The sequence below is a fragment of the Capra hircus genome, chromosome 7 (genome assembly GCF_001704415.2).
Source record: "Capra hircus breed San Clemente chromosome 7, ASM170441v1, whole genome shotgun sequence".
In the NCBI taxonomy this organism is placed as follows: Eukaryota; Metazoa; Chordata; class Mammalia; order Artiodactyla; family Bovidae; genus Capra; species Capra hircus.
The window spans coordinates 22768788-22790284 of record NC_030814.1 but is presented as its reverse complement, the minus strand read 5'-3'; the positions used below and the strand labels follow the sequence as shown (position 1 = coordinate 22790284).

General features: G+C 36.1%; 1 protein-coding gene across 4 annotated transcripts in view; it reads right to left on the bottom strand.

Annotated features, from left to right (window-relative positions):
- Positions 296–21497, bottom strand: part of TMEM161B (transmembrane protein 161B) — a 72723-nt gene continuing 51521 nt past the window's right edge. For 3 of the 4 annotated variants that reach the window (XM_005683416.3, XM_018050049.1, XM_018050050.1), the window contains exons 6-12: positions 11747–11898; positions 11228–11288; positions 10590–10730; positions 7832–7945; positions 4096–4270; positions 2769–2865; positions 296–1592 (exon numbers count right to left, since the gene is read on the bottom strand). In XM_005683416.3, coding sequence (XP_005683473.1) covers positions 1315–1592; positions 2769–2865; positions 4096–4270; positions 7832–7945; positions 10590–10730; positions 11228–11288; positions 11747–11898 — 1018 coding nt within the window. In that variant the 3' untranslated portion in view covers positions 296–1314. The remainder of the gene's footprint in view (positions 1593–2768; positions 2866–4095; positions 4271–7831; positions 7946–10589; positions 10731–11227; positions 11289–11746; positions 11899–21497) is intronic. The other variant, XM_018050051.1, reaches the window with a different exon arrangement.

Sequence of the window (21497 nt, the reverse complement as noted above, 5' to 3'; positions counted from 1 at the left end):
CAAAATCTCTACAAAATTAAAACAAAACAAGTCCTATATAACATAGGCTTAAATGACACCAGATTTGTCTAGAGTGGGAAAGGTTCTAATTTTTTTTTTAATGGTAGAAAAAGAATTTTAGCTGGGGAGCAATCACCTAAGTATTTATAAAATTGGAAGTACTCTCACACATGTGTGTGTGCTAAGTTGCTTCAGTCACGTCCGACTCTGCAACGCTATGGACGTTCTCTAGGCAAGACCACTTCCTTGTCTAGACTCTCACACACAGGCAACATAAATAAACTACTTACTCGGATGAATTTTCAAAATGTATTTTAATCTCATTCCAGGAAGAAAGAAAATTTCTAGATACAAACGCATCTCATTCAATCACATTTTAACATACATTCAGCAACTTAAAATATTATAAGAATCCAATATTTTCATCTTTTATAATCTCAATATATTATATATTTAATATATAATATATATATGTACAATACATACAGGTAGTCAGCAGGATTACAAAGTAATTTTTTAAAAGTCTGATCAACATTGATAAATACTTTTGGACTATTAAAAAGAACTATACTTAGGATCATAGAATAAAATAAAATATGGGAGGTCCAAACCTAATGGCAAGACTGCAAATGTTCATGTAGCCAATCATTTAAAAGATCCCTCAAGTTGGATAGAATGGATTTTAAAGCAATACTCTCGCTACTCTCAAGCAGCAGTACTTGTAAATATTAAGCATGTACATCTCCATTTAATTTAAAATTTCTATGCAGCTTTCTTTACTGTAATATACAGTAGCTATTTCTTCCTTTCTGTTGGATTTTGCTGTTGTTGCTGTTTGAAGAGTGACTGGTATATTACCAACAGAAGTGACTTTAACTCCCTCTCCTCCCCTAAAGCATGGCTCAGTTTGAAGATTGTTCTATAGGCAGCTATTATGAATATCAACAGTACCTTAATACCATTAACAGAACCAATCAATAACTGGAGTCATATGAGAAGTTTCAAAGACTGATGGAGGTTTCTGTAAACCAAGGTCATCAGAAGTATTACACCTGCAGATAGCCCTCTCACATCCCTTAATGCAAGGAGTTAAAATTTCAACACCATAGTATAGCAGTTAACAACCTATTCTATAATTTAAAATATTAATACCATTAATCCACCCTGAGAATACAGAGGAAGTATTTAAAACAAGATATTCTGATATGGTTTCTTTCCTTTGTATTTGCTTTCTTCTGGTTTTAGTTGGCCCTTCAAGGGTACGATATTTGAATTCAAAGTGTGACTTTGATATCCGTTTTTGTTAACTGAGGTTCATGCCACAGTGAGATACTGGTGATAGAAAAGCCCAAAAAGGCTTGTAGAAAAGAGACAAGCAGCAATCCACCAGGTCAGAAAAGACAGAAGTCCTCGAAAAAGCAGAGGAGTGAAAATGTTTTTTAAGCTGCTCAGTGCCACTGTTATTTGTGTAACAGTTACCTTCATCTTCCCATCAGCAGATGGTAATTCAGAGTGAACAGAATTGGAGGATAGACTATTATCCACCGGCAAGGCAGACATAGATTCTGGATAAATCCCCCAGGAATGATTACCTAGAAAATTAAAGATGCAAATAAAATGTGAAGAGTAAGTAATTCCAAAGCTTCTTATTAAAAAAAAAAAAATTCCTTAACTTATATTTCAAATTAAGAACAAGAAGTTTAGTGGCACAACAAATTATTTTATGTTGAAAATAAAGTAAAATAATAAGCTTTCTACATATTTAGGGAAAATTCACTTAACTTGACCAGACTATAATCTAACCTTCTCAGTAGAACTACACATAAAAGCCAAAAACTAATTTATTTTTAATTAACTGCATTAAAATCTGGTAAAATAACAAAAGCATTCTCTTCCCTGTATAATGCATGACTCGACTACCTCTACTGGAGCGACAGAACAGATTCTGTAACTTCTTAGAATCTTTTCTGCCTCTAGAATATCAGAGTAATTTCTTTCTCAGAAACTATCTATGATCCCAATGTGAGAGACTATTAATAGCTTCCAGAAATTTTTTCATCATACACTTTCCTAGTTGATAGGATATGAGTCATATAATTTACCACTGAGCCACTCTTTTCCATAGATTCCTGAAAGAGTATTTGCATCTACCATCAGCTCTACAGTATCTACAAGTCCACGCAACAATGCTTTCAATTCTTTTGGGCTTCTAAAACCCCTACACTGGCAGACTGCCAGATCTAAGCAAAGAAATACTCAACTCGGTAATAGATAGTTCTTGAGTAACACCACAGAGGGGCTTGATTGTTTAGTGAATAGACTTATAGAAGAACTTTGTTCTGCAACTGAGAAATCTTACTCTATCCAAGTTAAGTTATCTGAAGTAGAACCCACCAAAAGATCCAATTCATAAATTTAAAAGTACCTCATAATAATTTAAACGTTATGCACTAACACAATTTTAAAATACAAAATATTAAGACGAAAAAGTGCTTACTCAAGTTACTCAGAATTAACCTTTAGCAAACAATTCTTTTAACATTATAAAGATTTTCAAAATCTTTATAATCTTGATTTTGATTTTCAAAATCAAGAAGATAAATCAATGAATCAACTTCTAGAGCTTAAAGGTTCCCATGTTTCCTCGTAAAACTTCTAAAGATAGAATCAATTTTAAGAGGCATATTTCTTTGTAGGTAACAGAAAACATTATGAATTATAGGTAGAAAGTAGAGCAATGAGCTTCCCAGCTGCCAGGATATGCCTACCTAGAGTTTTCAAAAGCAGGGTTGTGTGAAGCAGCATGACCAGAGGAGCCACATACTGCAGCGCAATGACACAAAGGTAATAAAAGACTCGAGCGACCTGGAACAACATTTTTAAGTTTCTAACACAGCTGACATGTTATGAATGAGTTAAACTTTTGTATCAAACTGAATCATCAAACTGAATCACTTAAAAGATAAATAATCCTTCAATGGGAAGAAAGCTAACTGGAAATAAATTTGTACTTCATTATAAATGCCCCCAGACTGACTTCAGAAAGGCTCAGTTTGAAGGTTCTTTAAAATGTGAAAAAAGCATTAAATCCCTTAAAAATTGTTAAGTGATTAATACAAATTGGAGAAACAAAATCAGTGAAATTCAAATGGCATATATTCACTTATTTCAAATATAAAACAAAATGCTAAAATTTCTGAAGACACCTAAAATATCAAAGTAAATAACAATAAAAGTCATAGAGGAACATAACCCCCTCATAAATAAAAATATCCCTTTTTACATTAGACTGAAGTAAAATTCAAAGTATGAAAATACATGAAAGGTAAAACATAAAAAGTTATGTGAATCTTGACAGAGTCAAGATGAAATTCCAGAGTAAAAAATAAGAGAATCTGACACCATGTTTCTTTAAAAAGACTTGATCAGCTTGTGCGTCTAGTTCATTACATCAGTGGATGGAGTCCTAGCACCTTCCTTCTCTGGGCTCTCCATTAAGTTAAAATTTATGTTCCATGTTCAAGTACTTGGATTAATGTTAAAAGGAATACATTTAGTCACTAAAACTAGTATTTCCTATTCTTTAAGTCACAGAAGCTATACAATATACTGTGATGTCTTTCAGATCAGTTAGGGGAGTCCCATTTAGCAAACGTAGATATACCACAGCTTTGTAACCCAAACTGTCTGATACTTAAAAGTACTTAAGGCAGGAAGGGGAACTGAGACCCCTTCTTCACCTAACACCAAAATCAGATCAATGTCTCTGACATCTGTCAGTTTAAGATTATTCTATCTGTTCATAATAAGAGTATCATGGAATGAAACCACTACTGAAGGAAATCGAACACTTTTATTTTTGTGCATGTGCGTGCTAAGTTGCTTCAGTCGTGTCCGATCCTTTGCAACCCCCCAGGCTCCTCTGTCCATGGGATTCTCCAGGCAAGAACACTGGAGTGGGTTGCCATGCCCTCCTCCAGGGGATCTTCCTGACCCAGGTTCAAACCCAGGTCTCCTGCACTGGCAGGTGGGTTCTTTACCGCTAGCGCCATCAGCATTTGCTATTTTTCATTTTGGCAACAGTGTAAAACTTACCATTTTCTGAAGCTCAACTGTGCTTATTCGCCCTGCTTCTTTCTTCATTTGATCCACACATTTCTGGGCTAAGTTTAAGTAAGCTTGCAGGTGACTACGCATCATGGCCAACCGCAAAGCACAGAGCACGATTATTAACCAGAGTCGCAGAGTATCGAACGTAGCTTCTGTCATTCTACAGATCAAAAAGTTGATATGGTGCTCTCAAAGACCAAAAAATGCTAGCATGCTAGTTACATGTGTTAATGTTCACTGGATAAGATATTTAATACAAGTCAATCTAGACTTGGTTACAACTGGAGACATGAAAAGTGTCCCACTCTATCACAGACTTACAGGATACTTCCATTTGCATAACAAATAAATGCATCATGAAACGAAGAAGTACCAGATAAGTCTAAAAGAAAAAAGTAGAGCAATACTTGGGATTCCTTTCTCTATCCATCCTCCCGGCGTGGGGGTAGGGGAATGACTCTAAGCAAAAAGGGAAGTTGGGAGTTCTTAAACTGGAGACTACAAGACAGAAGGAAGGAAACCCCAGGAGCTTGCCCGTGAACTATTTAGTTAACAACCCATCTGTTTCTGGCTACGGCTTTGTTTGATCACATAAACACCTGAGTAGGATCTTTCACTCTGCTGAATTCCTGACTGGGATCAAGAATTCTGATATAATACAATAAAATCAGATGCTCTTTAAAGGACTTTAGAAAGAAGAGGTAAATTCTGATGTCCTTTAGGGGTTTAACATTTATAAAAGACCATGGTTTCTGCTTAGATAAAAGATAACATTGTAATTTGAAGGCAATGCTTATACCGAGCCTGACTCTATTCAAATTTCTAGTACTATCAGGTAGTTAAACATGTGACTGTTGAAATGTGTCTAGTGATCTGCCAGACAGGATGTGGAACTTACAAGTGTCTCCCCCAAATTCTTAAAGACTATGAGGGTAGACTGGATGGCTATGAAGAAGAATGAGTGGGAAGAGATATAAAACCAACACTTTGTTCCAAAATAGGCTCTATTATCATCCCCGTCTTCTGTTCAGTGTAAGCACCTAGGAAAGGGACTAAAACTACAATACAGAAAAAGCTGCCTGTGGAAATAAAGTTGAAAAACAGTACAGGAAACAGAAAAGGCAGAGAAGATGAGAAAGGATACAGTTTTGGTTGAACTACTTATGAAACAGAGGTGATAGAGGGATGGAGCAAAGGCTTTATTATGCATGCTCTTTACTGGTTTCCTTTTTACAAGGCCATGAGAAATGCACATTGGTTAGGAAGCATAAAGGCAAACTTTTATCAATACATTTACATTATAATAAACAATAAGATTAAAGCATCAGTCATGTGAGAGACCGTCCACAGCCTTGAACCCTTCCAGGGCCTACAGACAATACTGTGCTCCCTGGTGTGGTGCAACCAGGGGGCTTGGCTGGTAGAGTTCTGAAGACAGCTAGTATATACACTTTGAGGATGACAAGTAATAGAAATGAAGGGAATGGTACGAGGCAGTGAATCAAAAAATATGTGCCCTGTTTACAAGGAGTTCAGGATTTAGGTAACAGTTCTGCTGCTAAGTCACTTCAGTCGTGTCCGACTCTGTGCAACCCCATAGACCGTAGCCTACCAGGCTCCCCAGTCCCTGGGATTCTCCAGGCAAGAACACTGGAGTGGGTTGCCATTTCCTTCTCCAATGCATGAAAGTGAAAAGTGAAAGTGAAGTCGCTCAGTCGTGTCCGACTCTTAGCGACCCCAGGGACTAACTGTAGCCTACCACGCTCCTCCGTCCATGGGATTTTCCAGGCAAGAGTACTGGAGTGGGGTGCCATTGCCTTCTCCTTACAGTTCTACTATTAGTTATCTAATTAGTAGCTCTAATTCAGATTGCTTACTTAACTTCATGATAGGGTATCTCAGGAAAGAGTCTGAGCTGGGGCAAAATATGCAGGTAAAGAAAAGGCAGAAGAAATTCCTCCAAATTCTAGAAGCCATTCTAGGTATCACTGTACAGGTTCTCTTTTGGTTTTCTTAAGAGGTTATAAGCACACATGGACTCTGCCTGCATTTCATTTCTTGATGCCCAAGCAGAACACATGGATGGATGAGTTTAAATACATTTCTGGGTGGAAACTACATTCTAACCATTTTTGCCTCTCACTACGAATAAAGGCCTTTGACGAACCATTTACTCCATGTGACAGACGAAGGACCTGGGTTAATGGGCAGCCGTTCTTTCTCAATCTACCACATGGGCTTTGGATTTTAAACAAAAATTGAAAACCACTGCTGTCTAATCACTTAATGTAATTATCTAACAAATAAAAAAGGAATAAAATGGAGCACAGATAAGACTATAATTTTGTTTCCATCATTTACCAAGCAAGAATACTGGAGTGGGTTGCCATTCCCTTTTCCAAGGGATTTTCCCGACCCAGGGATCAAACCTGGGTCACCCACATTGCACTGCAGGCAGATTCTCTACCTTAGTCTAGAACCCTACAATCCTTAGGATTAACTTTTAAATACTCACAGTGAACCTGTCAAGTTGAAATTACCATTAAAGCTTACTTATGTGGGGAAAAAATGTTATGACTTCAAAGTATACTTTCTTAGTTCAATAAGGTTAAGTGTTAAACAAAAACAAATCATGGTCATCACTGATTCTATACTTATTCCAACACAAATCTGTACCAGGGTCTAAAAGAAATGCATAATGTAAAATGCATACTGTGGAATCAATGACTAGTCAAGTTTTTCTATTTTAATTTTGATAAGGCAAAGCAGTGGAAGGAACAATTATTAAGCACTTACTTTTAGCCAGTTGCATTACATGTGTTCTTTCATTTAATTCCAATGATAACCTTGTGAGGTAGATACTATTATCTTCATTTTCCAGATGGGGAAACAGAGGCTCAGTGAAGCTAAATAATCTCCCTCAAGTGACAGCTTTAGTGAGGATCAGAACTGGGGTTTGAACCAGCTCTGCCTGAATCTTTTTATTACTCTAATAGTTCCATAAAGCTAATGAGCTAACATATCAAGTACAGTTACTAATGCCTTTTAACAAACTGTTTATTTTCTTCTTCTCCTGTTAAAGTACAGTTGTCTAATTGGGGAATAAGGCCTGCTATTAGATAATAATGTTAAGGCTTTATTTTTAATTTTGATAGGTATGACAACACTGTCATGTAGAAAAATATCTTTATTTTTTAGAGAGGCATACTGAAGTTCTTAGGGGTAAAAATGTTATGCTTCTGGTTTACTTGAAAAGATACTTTATCAAAAAATAAAACAAAAAACTGAATACAGAAAATATTAATAACTCTTAAGGGGCTGAATATATGAACTTTCATTTATAAAATTTTCCCTTTATAATTTTCACAATTAAGAAAAAATAACAGAAATGTACGAAGTGTCTTAAAAACAAGTGCTATCAAAAAAAAAAAGAAAAATCTCAGATATCAACTGGACATCAAGTGAAAAAGCAGAAAAACTTACAACTGTATAAGATAATATAAGTGCAGAGTAATAATAATTCACAATCATACTGAAGATCACCAAAGGTTTAAATGATGACCTGTAATTTCCATTTTATGATATTTTAAAACATTTCTATTAATGTTTTAAAGATACACTCTTAATATTATAATGAAAAACATGAACACGGTAAAAAAATTTCAGAAAAGTTTTGATTATATAATAAAATAAAAATTAGCCCCCAAATACCCATACTTACAAAGGGACACTTTCTTTACCCAATGGTGGGTTCATAATGTAGTCTTTGGTGATGGGTTTTACCCAGAGCAGAACCATAAACAGAGGTGCCAAGAAGTTGATATGAAGTAATGTTCTGAAAGTATGTAAGAAATAAACATAAAAATCCAGAAGCAAAATACACTAATAAACTATAGAAACTTGGAACTTAAAAAATGAAGGTAGGAACTTTAATTTCAGTATTCTATATTAAGGTATTGTTGCCACCATTATTTTATATTAATCATTATCACTCAACACTAATTTGAACCCTTATAAAAACACCTTATTATTTTAATGTTTCAGATGAGAACATTTAGATTGAGGAAAGTTAAACGATTTGCACATGGTAATATTACAGGTGAGAAAGAGATTATGCACTAAAATCTAAATCTGTTCACTCCCACTCTAGGGTTCTTTAACAATCTCCTACTGTATCCCTGATTTAATACACTGGTATTTAAATGATTCTCTAATCAATGAATCCAGTGGATTTTCAGGATAGGAGTCATCTTCTGATATTTTTCAGTCCAGCAGACACAAAGCAGCTTCTGATTACTTACAAATAAGAGACCTATTACAAGGTCCAAAATACCAGACGGGATATGGCAGGTGGAAGCCATTGCATTTGTAATGATCATGTATAATGTTTTAATTAATTGTTAAAATCATAAATGATTCACATTTTTATTTCTTCTTGAAGAATTATGAATGTATCTGAAATGAATTTCCCTATCCTATACAAACCAGGAGAAATTCACCGTACTCCCACAAGGCAATATACCCAATACAGCAAAAGGTTTCAGGTGTGAGATGCAACGTCATTGTTAACTGTTGCCCCAAGTCTGTACCCTACAGAGACAGATGACTGATAAAAGACTGTCCTTGTTTCGGATAGACGTTCTTCAGACTATTTTATTACCATGTACTGTTTTCATTACAAACCATGCGAGGAAGAGAGACTAAACTGCAGGGTTTAAAATACACACACACGCACACACTTTAAAATATCAGTGCAGTGCAAGTGATAGTGATTTCTGTGAGTAAGTGGCTGGCTCGGGAAACCATAAAGACCTACCTGACCAGGGAGAGGCGGAACTCTGGCCCTGAAGCGAGTACGAGTACTACTGCCTGGCCCCGGGGTGACGAGAACGCAGCTCTTTGCGCCAGTCTGCTGCCCTCACTACAAAACTAGCTCGCCACACCCTGTATCCGGGCAGAGTGCTACAACACAATGTGTGTGTGTGTGTGAGGGGCCATTTGTAATACACGGAAAATAAAACTCCAGATTCCCAAAGGGAAAAATTGGAAGAAGCTACATTTTTCTGAGAAGGAAAAGAAAATGTGCCCCCCACCCCCCCAACCCTCAGTGTCTCCAATCCCAAACTACCACTAAATGCTTTAAATGTTTTCATAAAGTGATTCTTTCATCCCAGAGCCTGGGTAAACCATCGGGTGCGGGGGAAGAAAGCAGCAGTATTAGGTATGCAGTGTTGCTAGGGAACACTCTAGTATCAAGGAGCAGCCCACAGCGGTTTCAGTAGCTGGTGAAGGGCTCCCCTCCACCCACCCTTTCAGCTTATTTAAATCATAACACTGGGGTTAGTGGACTGAAGTGTGTGTGTGTAGAGAGGAGGGGGAGAACCAGGTTTTGTTTTAAAAGAAGCCATTAGAGAGACGGATGGTGGGAGAAAAGCAGGATGTAGCCAAGAGCATGCTGAGTAAAAGGACCGGAAAAGAGGAATGAAGGAGTGTGTACTAGGAGGTGAGAATAAGTAAACACACACAAAGCATATGCAGGAAAAAAGGGAGGAGAGGAAAAACACAGAAGCACTTTCAAAATTAAAATAAAGGAAAATGACAGAGGTAGGAGAGAGAAGAACGTGAAAAGACAGAGAATCAGCATCATTACATGTAGGTTTCTAAAGAGCAGAAATGTTAGGAAATATGACTATTCAGAGAAACTTAATGACTATATATACATATATAAAAATGGAATATTCCCAACTTGGGCTTCTACTGCAAAACAAAAAGAGGATTTGGAAATTTGGATCTGGATATGAAATGATGAAGATAAAAATCTGTTCCTCTGCCAAGGTGTCTACACCAAGAAAAGAATCTCTGACAACCAAAAAGAATATAGTAAGTGGGCTCTGACTTACATGTAGAGATTCAAATACAATTTCTCTGTATTTGAGAACTAAAATAGCAAACTGTAATTTAATACTATACAGTATTAGTAATCCCAAAGTACAATAAAGCTTACAAATAGGTCAGTAATATAAAGAAAACAAACATTTCTTATGTGCACAGATGTAATTTCAAAACATTTTAAAATAAAATGCTTTAAATACAAAATTAGGTTAAATGAAATCATTTATATGAAATGTAAATTTAACTTGAAAATTCTAATTTAAAGAAATTCCCATAGATCCTCAGATCAGTGGTAGAGATTATGATATCATAAACATTGAACTCTGAGTTCAAAAGAACATAAATACTAATATTTTCATTTTACAGAAGAAAAGAAATTTAATAATTAGTGTTTTTTTATTACACAGGACTTAAAGTTTATAAAAGAAGGGAAGAAACTTGCTTATAGTAGAAAGAGGAAGCAGTGTGACATCAAATGGTTATTAATTTTCAATACAATAATTTATGATTTCATTACAATAATATACCTTCATTAAGATGGAAAACATATATTTATCTGCATGTGCTTATGTACATTTTCCGCTTACTGTGTAATTTTTTCTGTTGCCAAATTCAGGGCATCCAGATGCATTTGAGCCAGCCGTAATCCAGGAAATGTCAAAAAAGCCCCAATGAGTGAACAGAAAATAGCCAGGAAAAATTTGAAAGTAAGTTTTGAAACAGGACCCCTAAAATTAAAATTTTTAAAAAAGCTGGTAAGTTTTTGAAGTGAACCTTCTAGAAGTTTTCTTTTTTTCTAATTAATTACTTTATAAATCACAATAATACAAGTAATACAAAGTAAACTCCTACAGAAAGACAGTTCTTTATTCCACCACTATAAGGGATTTTAGTGAATTAAGAACTTAATCAGACATCTCTTAAGCAACACTTTTAACAATATTACCTACATATTCAGCAAAAAATAATGTGACTCATGAATTTCATTTACTGTCTGATGGAAGAGGAATTAAGTTAAATAAGAGCAAATTCAAATCCGAATTCTATAAAAGATACTAAGTTTATACAAATGTAAAAAATATGAGGATATTGCTAAAAGAGACAGTCCTACTTAAAAAAGAATTCTTTTTACTGATTAAAAACAAAGAACTACTTACAGTAAGTGCTATTTTACTAAAAATGGGAAAATTTAACTTGTATAATACTTAATTTTAAAAAAACTTACTGAGATTCTAAACCTTGCTTTTCAAGAAACTGCATCGCACTGTCTGAAAAATTTGTAAACCCTGTAGGGGGAAGAAAATTTACTCTTATCATAGGAGTAAAATACAGAATCTTTCTTTGGAAATAAAATGCTAGAGTATCTTAAATTCTGAAGTGACAAGCTTAGCTCTTTTATGTGCTAATTAGTATGTCATAATACAATAAAATTTAGTTATTAGGAGAAATAGCCTTTGAAAACATCCCTTTGATATATATACATTCCATATAATTTGCATTAAAATCTGCATCTTTATCTATGTGAGTAAACATTAGCATTAGAAACACTTATTTAAGTTTAAGGAAAAAATGAGGGGAGAGCATTTTTGGAAAAAGCTAGGAAAAACTTGGCTTAAAAAAAACACCTTAAGAATAATAAAGGTTATTTAGAACATTTCAGAATATAAACCTAATTTTAAGAACTTATATTAAATTATTACCTGTTTCAAAAAAATAAAAAAAATTTTTAAAAATAAATTATTACCTGTTTCAAGTCCGAATTCCAGATAGTTTTCTGTTACAATCAAGACAGCCATTGCTTTCACAAAGAAAAAAAATCCAAAGGTAACACAGACTGATCTTTCACCACCATCTTCTACTTTAAAATAGTGTGTAGTTAATGAAAATAGAACTTTGCTGCAAAAGGAAAAGTTCAGGAAAAACAACAAATAACTTTGTGGAAGTTAAACACAACCATCTTTACAGGACCTGAACTCCAATAAAATTTGACTACAACATTCATTTTGATTCTACAATATTTCTCTACAAGGTGTCTTTTGGAAGGAAGTGAAAAACTAATGAAAATCTGATTAGTCTTTCAGAAAATAAAAACAAAGCAAATCTAAGAGAAGTTTGTAACATTTTAAAATAAAGCATGCACATATACTACACTGTAATTAGGAAAATAATGTATTTCCAGTTTCTCTAACTCAAATTTAGTAGGAGGTTATTACAATAATTTTATGAAACAGGGTCTTGGTGACATGAAAAGCATCTTAGGGAACTTCCTTTTATTGGGTGTGACTGTCAAATCGTTTATATTTAGAATTAAACACACAACACAGGAATCATCTGTAAATCATCCACTAATTTAAACTTTGAGAACTACAAAAAGTTTTTGTAACAGTCAGTGGTAAGCTTCGGTACAAAAACTGAGCATCTGGAATCACCATTTCACACTACAATGAAACAAAAAAGGTTTCTGTTGAGTACTCAAAATGAACCAAAGACTCAACATGCTCACCTATTTTAAAATATTTAAATTTTATATGAAAATACTAAATACATTATTTTATCTGAACTCCCTCTTAATAATTGATCAAGATCAATCAGTGGATGATTCACAGCTAGAATCCAGATTTCTGTTATATCAAATTGTTCTCCTGGAAAGCATAAACCCACCCAACAAAATAAGTTGTTTGGCCAAAAAATCTAGAAAAGCAACTTTACCGTAAATTATATGTCAAGCATGAAAAATAATAACAGCTGTCATTTAGTACTTGCCAAGTGCTAAGCATTAGCAATTATTTCATTTCATCCCTACATTAGCCAACTATTATCACTACTTTTCCAGACTGAAAAAAATTGTGGCAGACAGGTTCATACTTCTCAGGTGGTGCCAGTGGTAAAGAACCCGCCTGCCAATACAGGAAACATAAGAGACAAGGGTTTGATCCCTGGGTTGGGAAGATTCCCTGGAAGAGGGCGTGGAAATCCACTCTAGCATGTTTTTCATTTTTTAACACCAAAAACATTTTGTATTGGGGTATAGCAGTTAATCCCAATTAATTATAGCATTATCACAAATAAACAATGTGATAGTTTAAGGTGAACAGTGAAGGGACTCAGCCACACACACACACGTATCCATTCTCCTTCCCACCCAGGCTGGCACATAACATTGAGCAAAGTTCCATGCGCTACACAATAGGTTTTTGCTGGTTATCCACTTTAAATAGAGCAGTGTGTATGTTACCTTTCCAAAGTCCTTAACTATGTCCTCCCCACAGCAACCATGAGTTTGTTTTCTAAGTCCATGAGTCTCTTTCTGTTTTGTAAGTAAGTTCATTTCTATAATTTCTTTTTCAATTCCACATATAAAGAATGTCATATGATATTTCTCCTTCTCCGTCTTACTTCACTCACTCAGTATGACACTCTCTAGGTCCATCCATGTTGCTGCAAACAGTCTTTTTTCACTCTTTTTAAGGGCTGAGTAATATTCCATTGTGTGTGTGTGTGTGTGTGTGTGTGTGTGTGTGTGTCTGTGTGTGTATACACACATCTTCTTGAGAACTATAACAAAAAATCTCAAAATCTATATGGAACAAAGAAGACCCTGAATAGTCAAAGCAATCTTGAAAAGGAAAACAGAGCTGGAACAATCAGGCTCCCTGACTTCAGACTATACTACAAAGCTACAATCATCAAAACAGGATAGTACTGGCACAAAAACAGAAATACGGGGTCAATGGAACAGGACAGAACACCCAGAAATAAGCCCATGCACCAAAAAAACCAACTAATCTATGACAAAGGAGGCAAGACCATACAAATGTGGAAAGACAGTCTCTTCAACAAATGGTGCTAGGAAAACTGGACAGCCACATGTAAAAGAATTAAATTAAAACATTCCTTAACTGCATACACAAAAATAAGCTCAAAATGGATTAAAGACCTAAATGTTAGTTGGGCACTATAAAACTATTAGAGGAAAACATAGGCAGAACACTCTCAGACATAAATCATAGCAAAATCTTTTTTTAATCCACCTTCCAGAATAATGGAAATAAAAGCAAAAATAAACAAATAGGACCTACTTAAAACTGAAAAGCTTTTGTACAGCAAAGGAAACAATAAACAAAACAAAAAGACAACACAGAGACTGGGAGAAAATATTTGCAAATGATATGACTGATAAGGGATTAGCTGCGTAATCTTGGGCAGGTGCGTGCATACATGCAAAGTCACACCAGTCAGGTCCGACTCTTTGTGATCCCATGGACAGAGGAATGGATAAAGAAGATGAGGTAGATACATATCCACTCCAGTATTCTTGCCTAGAGAATTTCATGGACAGAGGTGCCTGGTGGGCTACAGTCCATGGGGTCACAAAGAGTCAGACATGACTGATGTGACTGCATGCATGCACACACTTGACCAAGATCATACAGCTAGATTAGAGGCAGCTGGGATTTAAATCTAAGTTGTCTAGATCCAGCGTACATTCAGCTAACAATTCTGTATACTGTGTCTATGGAAATACTTAAAGCACCTACGGTACAGGATAGTTTAGCAATAACACATGAAATCATTTTAAAAATAGAGCTGCCTTGGCAGCAGTAAATGGGTTGTTCAAACATTCTCATGGTCAGAAAATTCTTATTCAGGATCAGATAAGCAAGGATAAGGACCCTTGTCCTTCCACTTTAAAAGGAAGCAGTACTTTGATTCTATTCAAAATATGCTAATATAGTTACTACCCATTCTCTATTAGGATCCTACCTAGGATACTGGACATAAACGTAAATAGAGTCCCAGCTGCTCTAGCTATGGGCATCTACCCCAAGTAAGCCAACCTGAAGGTAATAAAGACAGGTGACTTTTTTGATCTTCCAAATGCAAGTTGAAATAAATCTCTGCTAGAATGTTAACTTCATATCAGCAATTCTTGTCTCTTGTTCACTGCTCAGATGGAGCACCAAAAAGTGACTGGCACATAGTAGGTACTTCAGTTCAGTTCAGTTGCTCAGTAGTGTCTGATTCTTTGTGAACCCATGGACTGCAGCACGCCAGGCCTCCCTGTCCATCACCAACTCCCAGAGTTTATTCAAACTCATGTCCATTGAGTCAGTGATGCCATACAACCATCTCATCCTCTGTCATCCCCTTCTCCTCAAGCCTTCAATCTTTCCCAGCATCAGGGTCTTTTCAGAGTCAGTTCTTCACATCAGGTGGCCAAAGTATTGGAGTTTCAACTTCAACATCAGTCCTTTCAATGAATATTCAGGATTGATTTCCTTTGGGATGGACTGGCTGGATCTCCTTGCAGTCCAAGGGACTCTCAAGGGTCTTCTCCAACACCACAGTTCAAAAGCATCAGTTCTTCACTGCTCAACTTTATAGTCCAACTCTCAAATCCATACATGACCACTGGAAAAACCATAGCCTTGACTAGACGGACCTCTGTTGGCAAAGTAATGTCTCTGCTTTTTAATAGTCTGTCTAGGTTGGCTATAACTTTTCTTCCAAGAAGCAAGCATCTTTTAATTTCATGACTGCCGTCACCATCTGCAGTAATATTGGAGCCCCCAAAAATAAAGCAGGTACTTAAACAATAACAAATTTTGCCATAGAAATAATGTTTTACACGGTAATCCAGGTAAGCTGAAACAGTATTAATTCTATGCTTTAATAGACCTTTAAATTGGGAGATATCCAGGGTTCAAACACTTGACCATTATACATATATATAACCTGAGGTATGGTGAACATAAGAATATGTATTAGCTCCTCTATAATTACCATTATTACAGCTCTTAGAGGGCTTCCCTGATGGCTTACACAGCAAAGAATCCACCTGCAATGCAGGAGACCTGGGTTCGATCCCTGGGGTGGGAGGATCCCCTGGAGGAGGGGATGGTAACCCACTCCAATATTCTAGCCTGGAGAATCCCCATGGACAGAGGCATCTGGCAGGCTACAGTCCACAAGGTCACAAAGAGTCAGACACGACTGAGCAAATAAGCACACAGCACGGGGAACATTTATTTCGTCCAAGGATGGACATGATAAAGGACAGAAAAGGTAAGGAACTAACGGAAGCAGAAGAGATCAAGAAGAGGTGGCAATAACACAAAGAACTATACTAAAAAGGTCTTAATGACCCGGATAACCACCATGTGGCCACTCATCTAGGACATTCTGGAGTGTGAAGTCAAAGTGGGCCTTAGGAAGCATTACTACGAAAAAAGCTAGTGGAGGTGACAGAATTCCAACCGAGCTATTCAAAATTCTAAAAGATGATAATGCTAACGTGCTGCACTCAGTATGTCAGCATATTTGGAAAACCCAGCAGTGGCCACAGGACTGGAAAAGGTCAGTTTTCATCCCAGTCCCAACGAAGGGCAATGTCAAAGAATCTTCAAACTAGCACACAATTGTGCTCATTACACGTGCTAGCAAGCCAGTCCCAACACTTAATGGCAAACAGATGGAGAAAAAGTAAAAACAGTGACAGATTTTATTTTCTTGGACTCCAAATTACTGCAGATTGTGACTGCAGTCACGAAGCAGAGATATCACTTTGCCTACAAAGGTCTGTACAGTGAAACTTATGGTTCTTCTAATAGTCATGTGCAGATGTGAGAGTTGGCTGACTGTGAAAGAATTCATGCTTGCGAATTGTGGTACTGTAGAAGACTCAAGAGTTCCTAGCACTGCAAAAAGATTAAAACCAGTCAATCCCAAAGGAAATCCACCCTGAATATTCACTGGAAGGACTGGTGCTGAAGCTGAAGCTCCACTACTCTGGCCACGTGATGCAAAGAGCCGACTCACTGGAAAAGACCCTATGCTGGGAAAGATTGAGGTCAAGAGAAGGGGGCGACAGAAGATGAGACGGTTGGATGGCATCACTGACTCAATGGACATGAGTTTGAGCAAACACTGGGAGAAAGTGAAGGACAGAAGAGTCTGGTGTGCTATATAGTCCATGGGTCGCAAAGAGTCAGAAACAACTTAGAGATTGAACAACAACAATAAAGACCAACAACTCTCTGGGATAATATACTCAAAGTGAAAAACAATAAAGAAGAAGTTTTACTCTAAGATCTGTTTTCATCAGTGGTAATAACAAAAATTTAAATTATTTACCACTCGGGGTTATAAATTTAAAGGATGTTCTAAATTTAAAGGCTTAGGCTTTGTATTCTTAAAGCTTATTTAGAAGACAGTTCCCCCCTTTAAATGTCAAAAAAAAAAAGTGAAGTACAAGAATAGCTCATTTTTATCCATCTATTCCTGGGGCAATCAACCCTTCAGAAGTGTGTGATGGGAAGTATCACTAATAACCACCCTAGTCACTTTTCAGGCCGTATTATCCCCTCTCCCAACTTTCACTGTTCACACCTCGGTTAATTCCACTCTAGCTAATCTTCCTTTCACATGAACTTCTCTTACTTTTTCTCAAATACCATGATTCAAGATAAACACTTGCTCATATTTATTTTCCTAACTACTTACTAGCAAAAGCATTATTTTCTTTGAAAAATAACGTGGCCATGTGTGCTAGTTACAGATCAAATGAACTTTCATGGGCTAATCTGGGAGGAAATGCCTTTTTAGCATTATTTTTCTTAAAAGATTATTTTATTTCCAAGCATTTCAGAATACAATCTGTATGCAAGTTGGAGGTACCATCTAACAACTGCAGTCTTACAATTTATCTGAACTCATTTTTGGCCATACCACATGGCATGTGGAACTTTCTGGACTAGAGATTGAACTTGCTCCCTCTGCAGTGGACGTGCAGAGTCTAAGCCACTGGGGAACCAAGAGGTCCTAATTTCAACTTTTTAATATATTTCCTTACAGACTATTATAAAGATATTAGTTATAGTGCTACATTCTATGAAATACCTGATTTCCTTTTAAGACAAGAGAAAATCACGCATGAAAAGCTAGATGACAACCTCTGAACTTTTTGATTAAAAAGATCTCAACTTTGTAATAACAAATACATGTTTTAGGACACATATAATCAGAAATACATATACTGTAGAGCTCCAGCATACACCTTCTGAGCACATTTACCAGGCACATTACTTTCATTCTAAATGTCTTATGTTCACCATAACTCAGGTTATATGTATGTATAATGGTCAAGTATTTGAGCCAATTACTTCTTTAAAGTAAAAATTAAAACTAATAAACAAGCAAATGCCACTGGTTTACATTAGTTCCCTAACCAAATACTCAGCGCCCTGACAGTCTTGCTCAATTTAACTCTGCAGTACTCTTGGTTATAAACCAATACACAGATATCTCAAACCGTACTAAAGAGGCTAAACCTCATAATAACAGATGTCAGTTTTTCTATGATACTGAACATTAGGAGAAAAGGGAAGCCAAATTATTTTCTAATAAGGGAAATAAATTTACAAGTCTTATATATCAGCAAAACTAACAATCTTTGCAAATTACAGTAAGAATTTAAAGAGTGATATTTACACTCTAGTTCTTACTTTGTAACGTAGAATTCTGTGCTATTCCTTCAAAATGCTTTCTTAAATCATCTAACATTATTATATAAGTTTTCCCTAAACATAGTTGTCAATCCTCTTCCTATTTTGGCTAATAGCTACTAAATCATTTATAAGCACCAAGAGTATACTGCATTACTGTAGAAGTTGGCATGATTTTGTTACATTAAGCCTAAGCAAGGTTGTCAAATTGATAGGATGTTAATTTCAATTAAAATGATTAATGGGTATTTAACAAAGCACATTTGGTTTCCATGTCATTTAAAGATGTAAGTGAACTTTTAAAACTTCTCTGTAACTTAATCACTGCATACACATCCTGTTACTATTTTTTCTCCTTTTCAATTAGAATATCATTCATTTCAGAGTTCTTGCAGTTATGCTCTTACATGAAAGACACTGATAGTCTACAGTTGCTTAAGTGGAAAGACTCTAGAGGGGGAAAAAAAATTAGGAAGATTAGGTATCCAGGAAGAAAATGACAGTAAACACCAATTCCAGCTAGAGGAGATAAAGGCAGGACATGCCCCACCCTCAGTGCAAACCCACCCCATTAACCTGGGTGAAGATATATTGTCTGTAATGGAAGATGCTTCTAAGAGGAGTTAGCTGTGAGTGCAGGTAGAAAAAAAGGTTACAAAGCATAACTCTAAGCCCTCTTGCATAATCTAAGCTCTTGGAATACTTTCCTATTCCAAATTTTCTAATTAACTAAAGTAATAAACACTGCAGTTTAAATTTACATTATGATTGATTTTTTTGGTAATTCAATTAATAAAGAAAAACTACAAAGTTAAGACTTCCCTGGTTAATATTCTGAACTCTTCAGAGGAGAGACCAGCATTATAAGAGGCTATACACAATTATTTTTAAAATTATGTAATTTTAAAGCACAACTTAATTTTACTTATGATTAAGAAGTGATATAAATCACTTCAGTAAGAGCTGAAGCCAGGTTAAGTGTAAAAAATATGAAAGCAAATAACAAAGGGAAAATATCTAATTTTTAAACAGAGGACTACAGGATCTTTCCCTCATGCAAAGTGTCGCTTTTCTTATAACAAAGTGAAGTACCCAGTTTTCTAAGATAGCAAGTTAAGAACAATTTCACAAGTCTTAAACTTCATCTAACTTTTAACATGCAAGATGGAGTTTTATGAAAGATGAAACACTGTTTAAAAGTGGAGACATAGGACTTCCCGGGTGGCCCAGGGGCTGAGAATCCACCTACCAATGCCTGGCTGGGGAAGCAAGGTCCCATGTGCCAACAGCAGAGCCTGCCTGCCACAACTACTGAGCCTAAACATTCTGGAGCCCGCACTGCACGAAGGATCCTGCATCACGAAACTAAGATCCTGTGTGCTGCAACTAAGACCTGACACAGTCAACTAACTAATTAAAAAAAAAAAAAAAGTGGTAAAGACATCCCAGAAAATAGATGCTCAAACTTTTCTCTCCAGGATATTCTGAATCCCATGCTTCTTATCTATCTCTTCACCACAACATAAAAATAAAACAAACAAAGCTAGTGGTTCATTTTATTAGTATCAAACACTATGGGTCCATCTCTTTCTTGGCATTCTAAAGAAGGGCTTACATATAAGGAGATAATAAGGGAAAAGGAGCAATATTTAAAATCACAACATAAAAACTCCAAACACCACAAAAAAAAAAAATGCTTCTGAGACTTAGCTATGATTTCTCTCATTGCCTGGGGGGCCCCAAGTCTAGGTTGGAAAAACATTGCTTCATTTTTACTGAAAATGGATACTAGAGTCTATAAAGAAGACAATTTCAAACTCCTTCACTTACACTAAAAAGCAAAATAACATCTTCAGCCAGAAGTGATATCAAACGACGAAAAAGAAATTTTTCAAAGATTATACCTACTGCCAAATTTTGATACCATAGAATTATTAAACAACTTATAAGGTATGTCAATGCTAAAGGAAGAAAAAACAAAATTAGATGCAATCAAATTCAGGTGGGAAGTATAATCATATATTGTTAAAATGTTAATATAACCCTATACCTCAAACACCTAAAATGTTATAATACCTACACCCAGAATTCATACTAGATAAATCTTCAAACCAATTACTTATTGAGCCCCATATTGGAACAAAACCTTTCCATAACCCATAATGTAAACACACAAACAAATATTCTGATGTAAAATACCATGCTCTGCCTAGGGCCAAAGGTTCAAGCTTTCATTCAATAGTTCACAAGCCTCCACTTAAATCAGAACAGTGTATTTACAATCTCCTAAGTGTAAAGCCTTTGACTGTGTGATCACAATAAATTGTGGAAAATTCTTAGAGATGGGAATATCAGTCCAAATTACCTGTTTCCTAAGAAATCTGTCAAGAAGCAACACTTAGAACTGGACATAGAACAGCAGACTGGTTCAAAATTGGGAAAGGAGTACGACAAGGCTGTGTATGAGCATTTTGCTTATGTAACTTATATGCAGAGTACATCATGCAAAATACCAGGCTGGAAGAAGCTCAAGCTGGAATCAAGATTGCCAAGAAATATCAATAACATCAGATATGCAGATGATACCACTCTAATGGCATAAAGTGAAGAGGAACTAAAGAGCCTCTTAATTAACCCCTCAGTTCTACCTGAATGGAACACCTCGTTTAAATGCTAGCTTATTTTGCTTTATAAGATCTTCATTTCTGAAATAAACAGAATGTTCAGTTCAGTTCAGTCACGTCTGACTCTCTGCGACCACAAGAACCACAGCACATCAGGCCTCCCTGTCCATCACCAACTCCTGGAGTTCACCCAAACCCATATTCATTGAGTCATTGATGCCATCCAACCATCTCATCCTCTGTCGTCCCCTTCTCCTCCTGCCCCCAATCCCTCACAGCATCAGAGTCTTTTCCAATGAGTCCGCTCCTCTCATCAGGTGGCCAAAGTACTGGAGTTTCAGCTTCAACATCAGTCCTTCCAATGAAT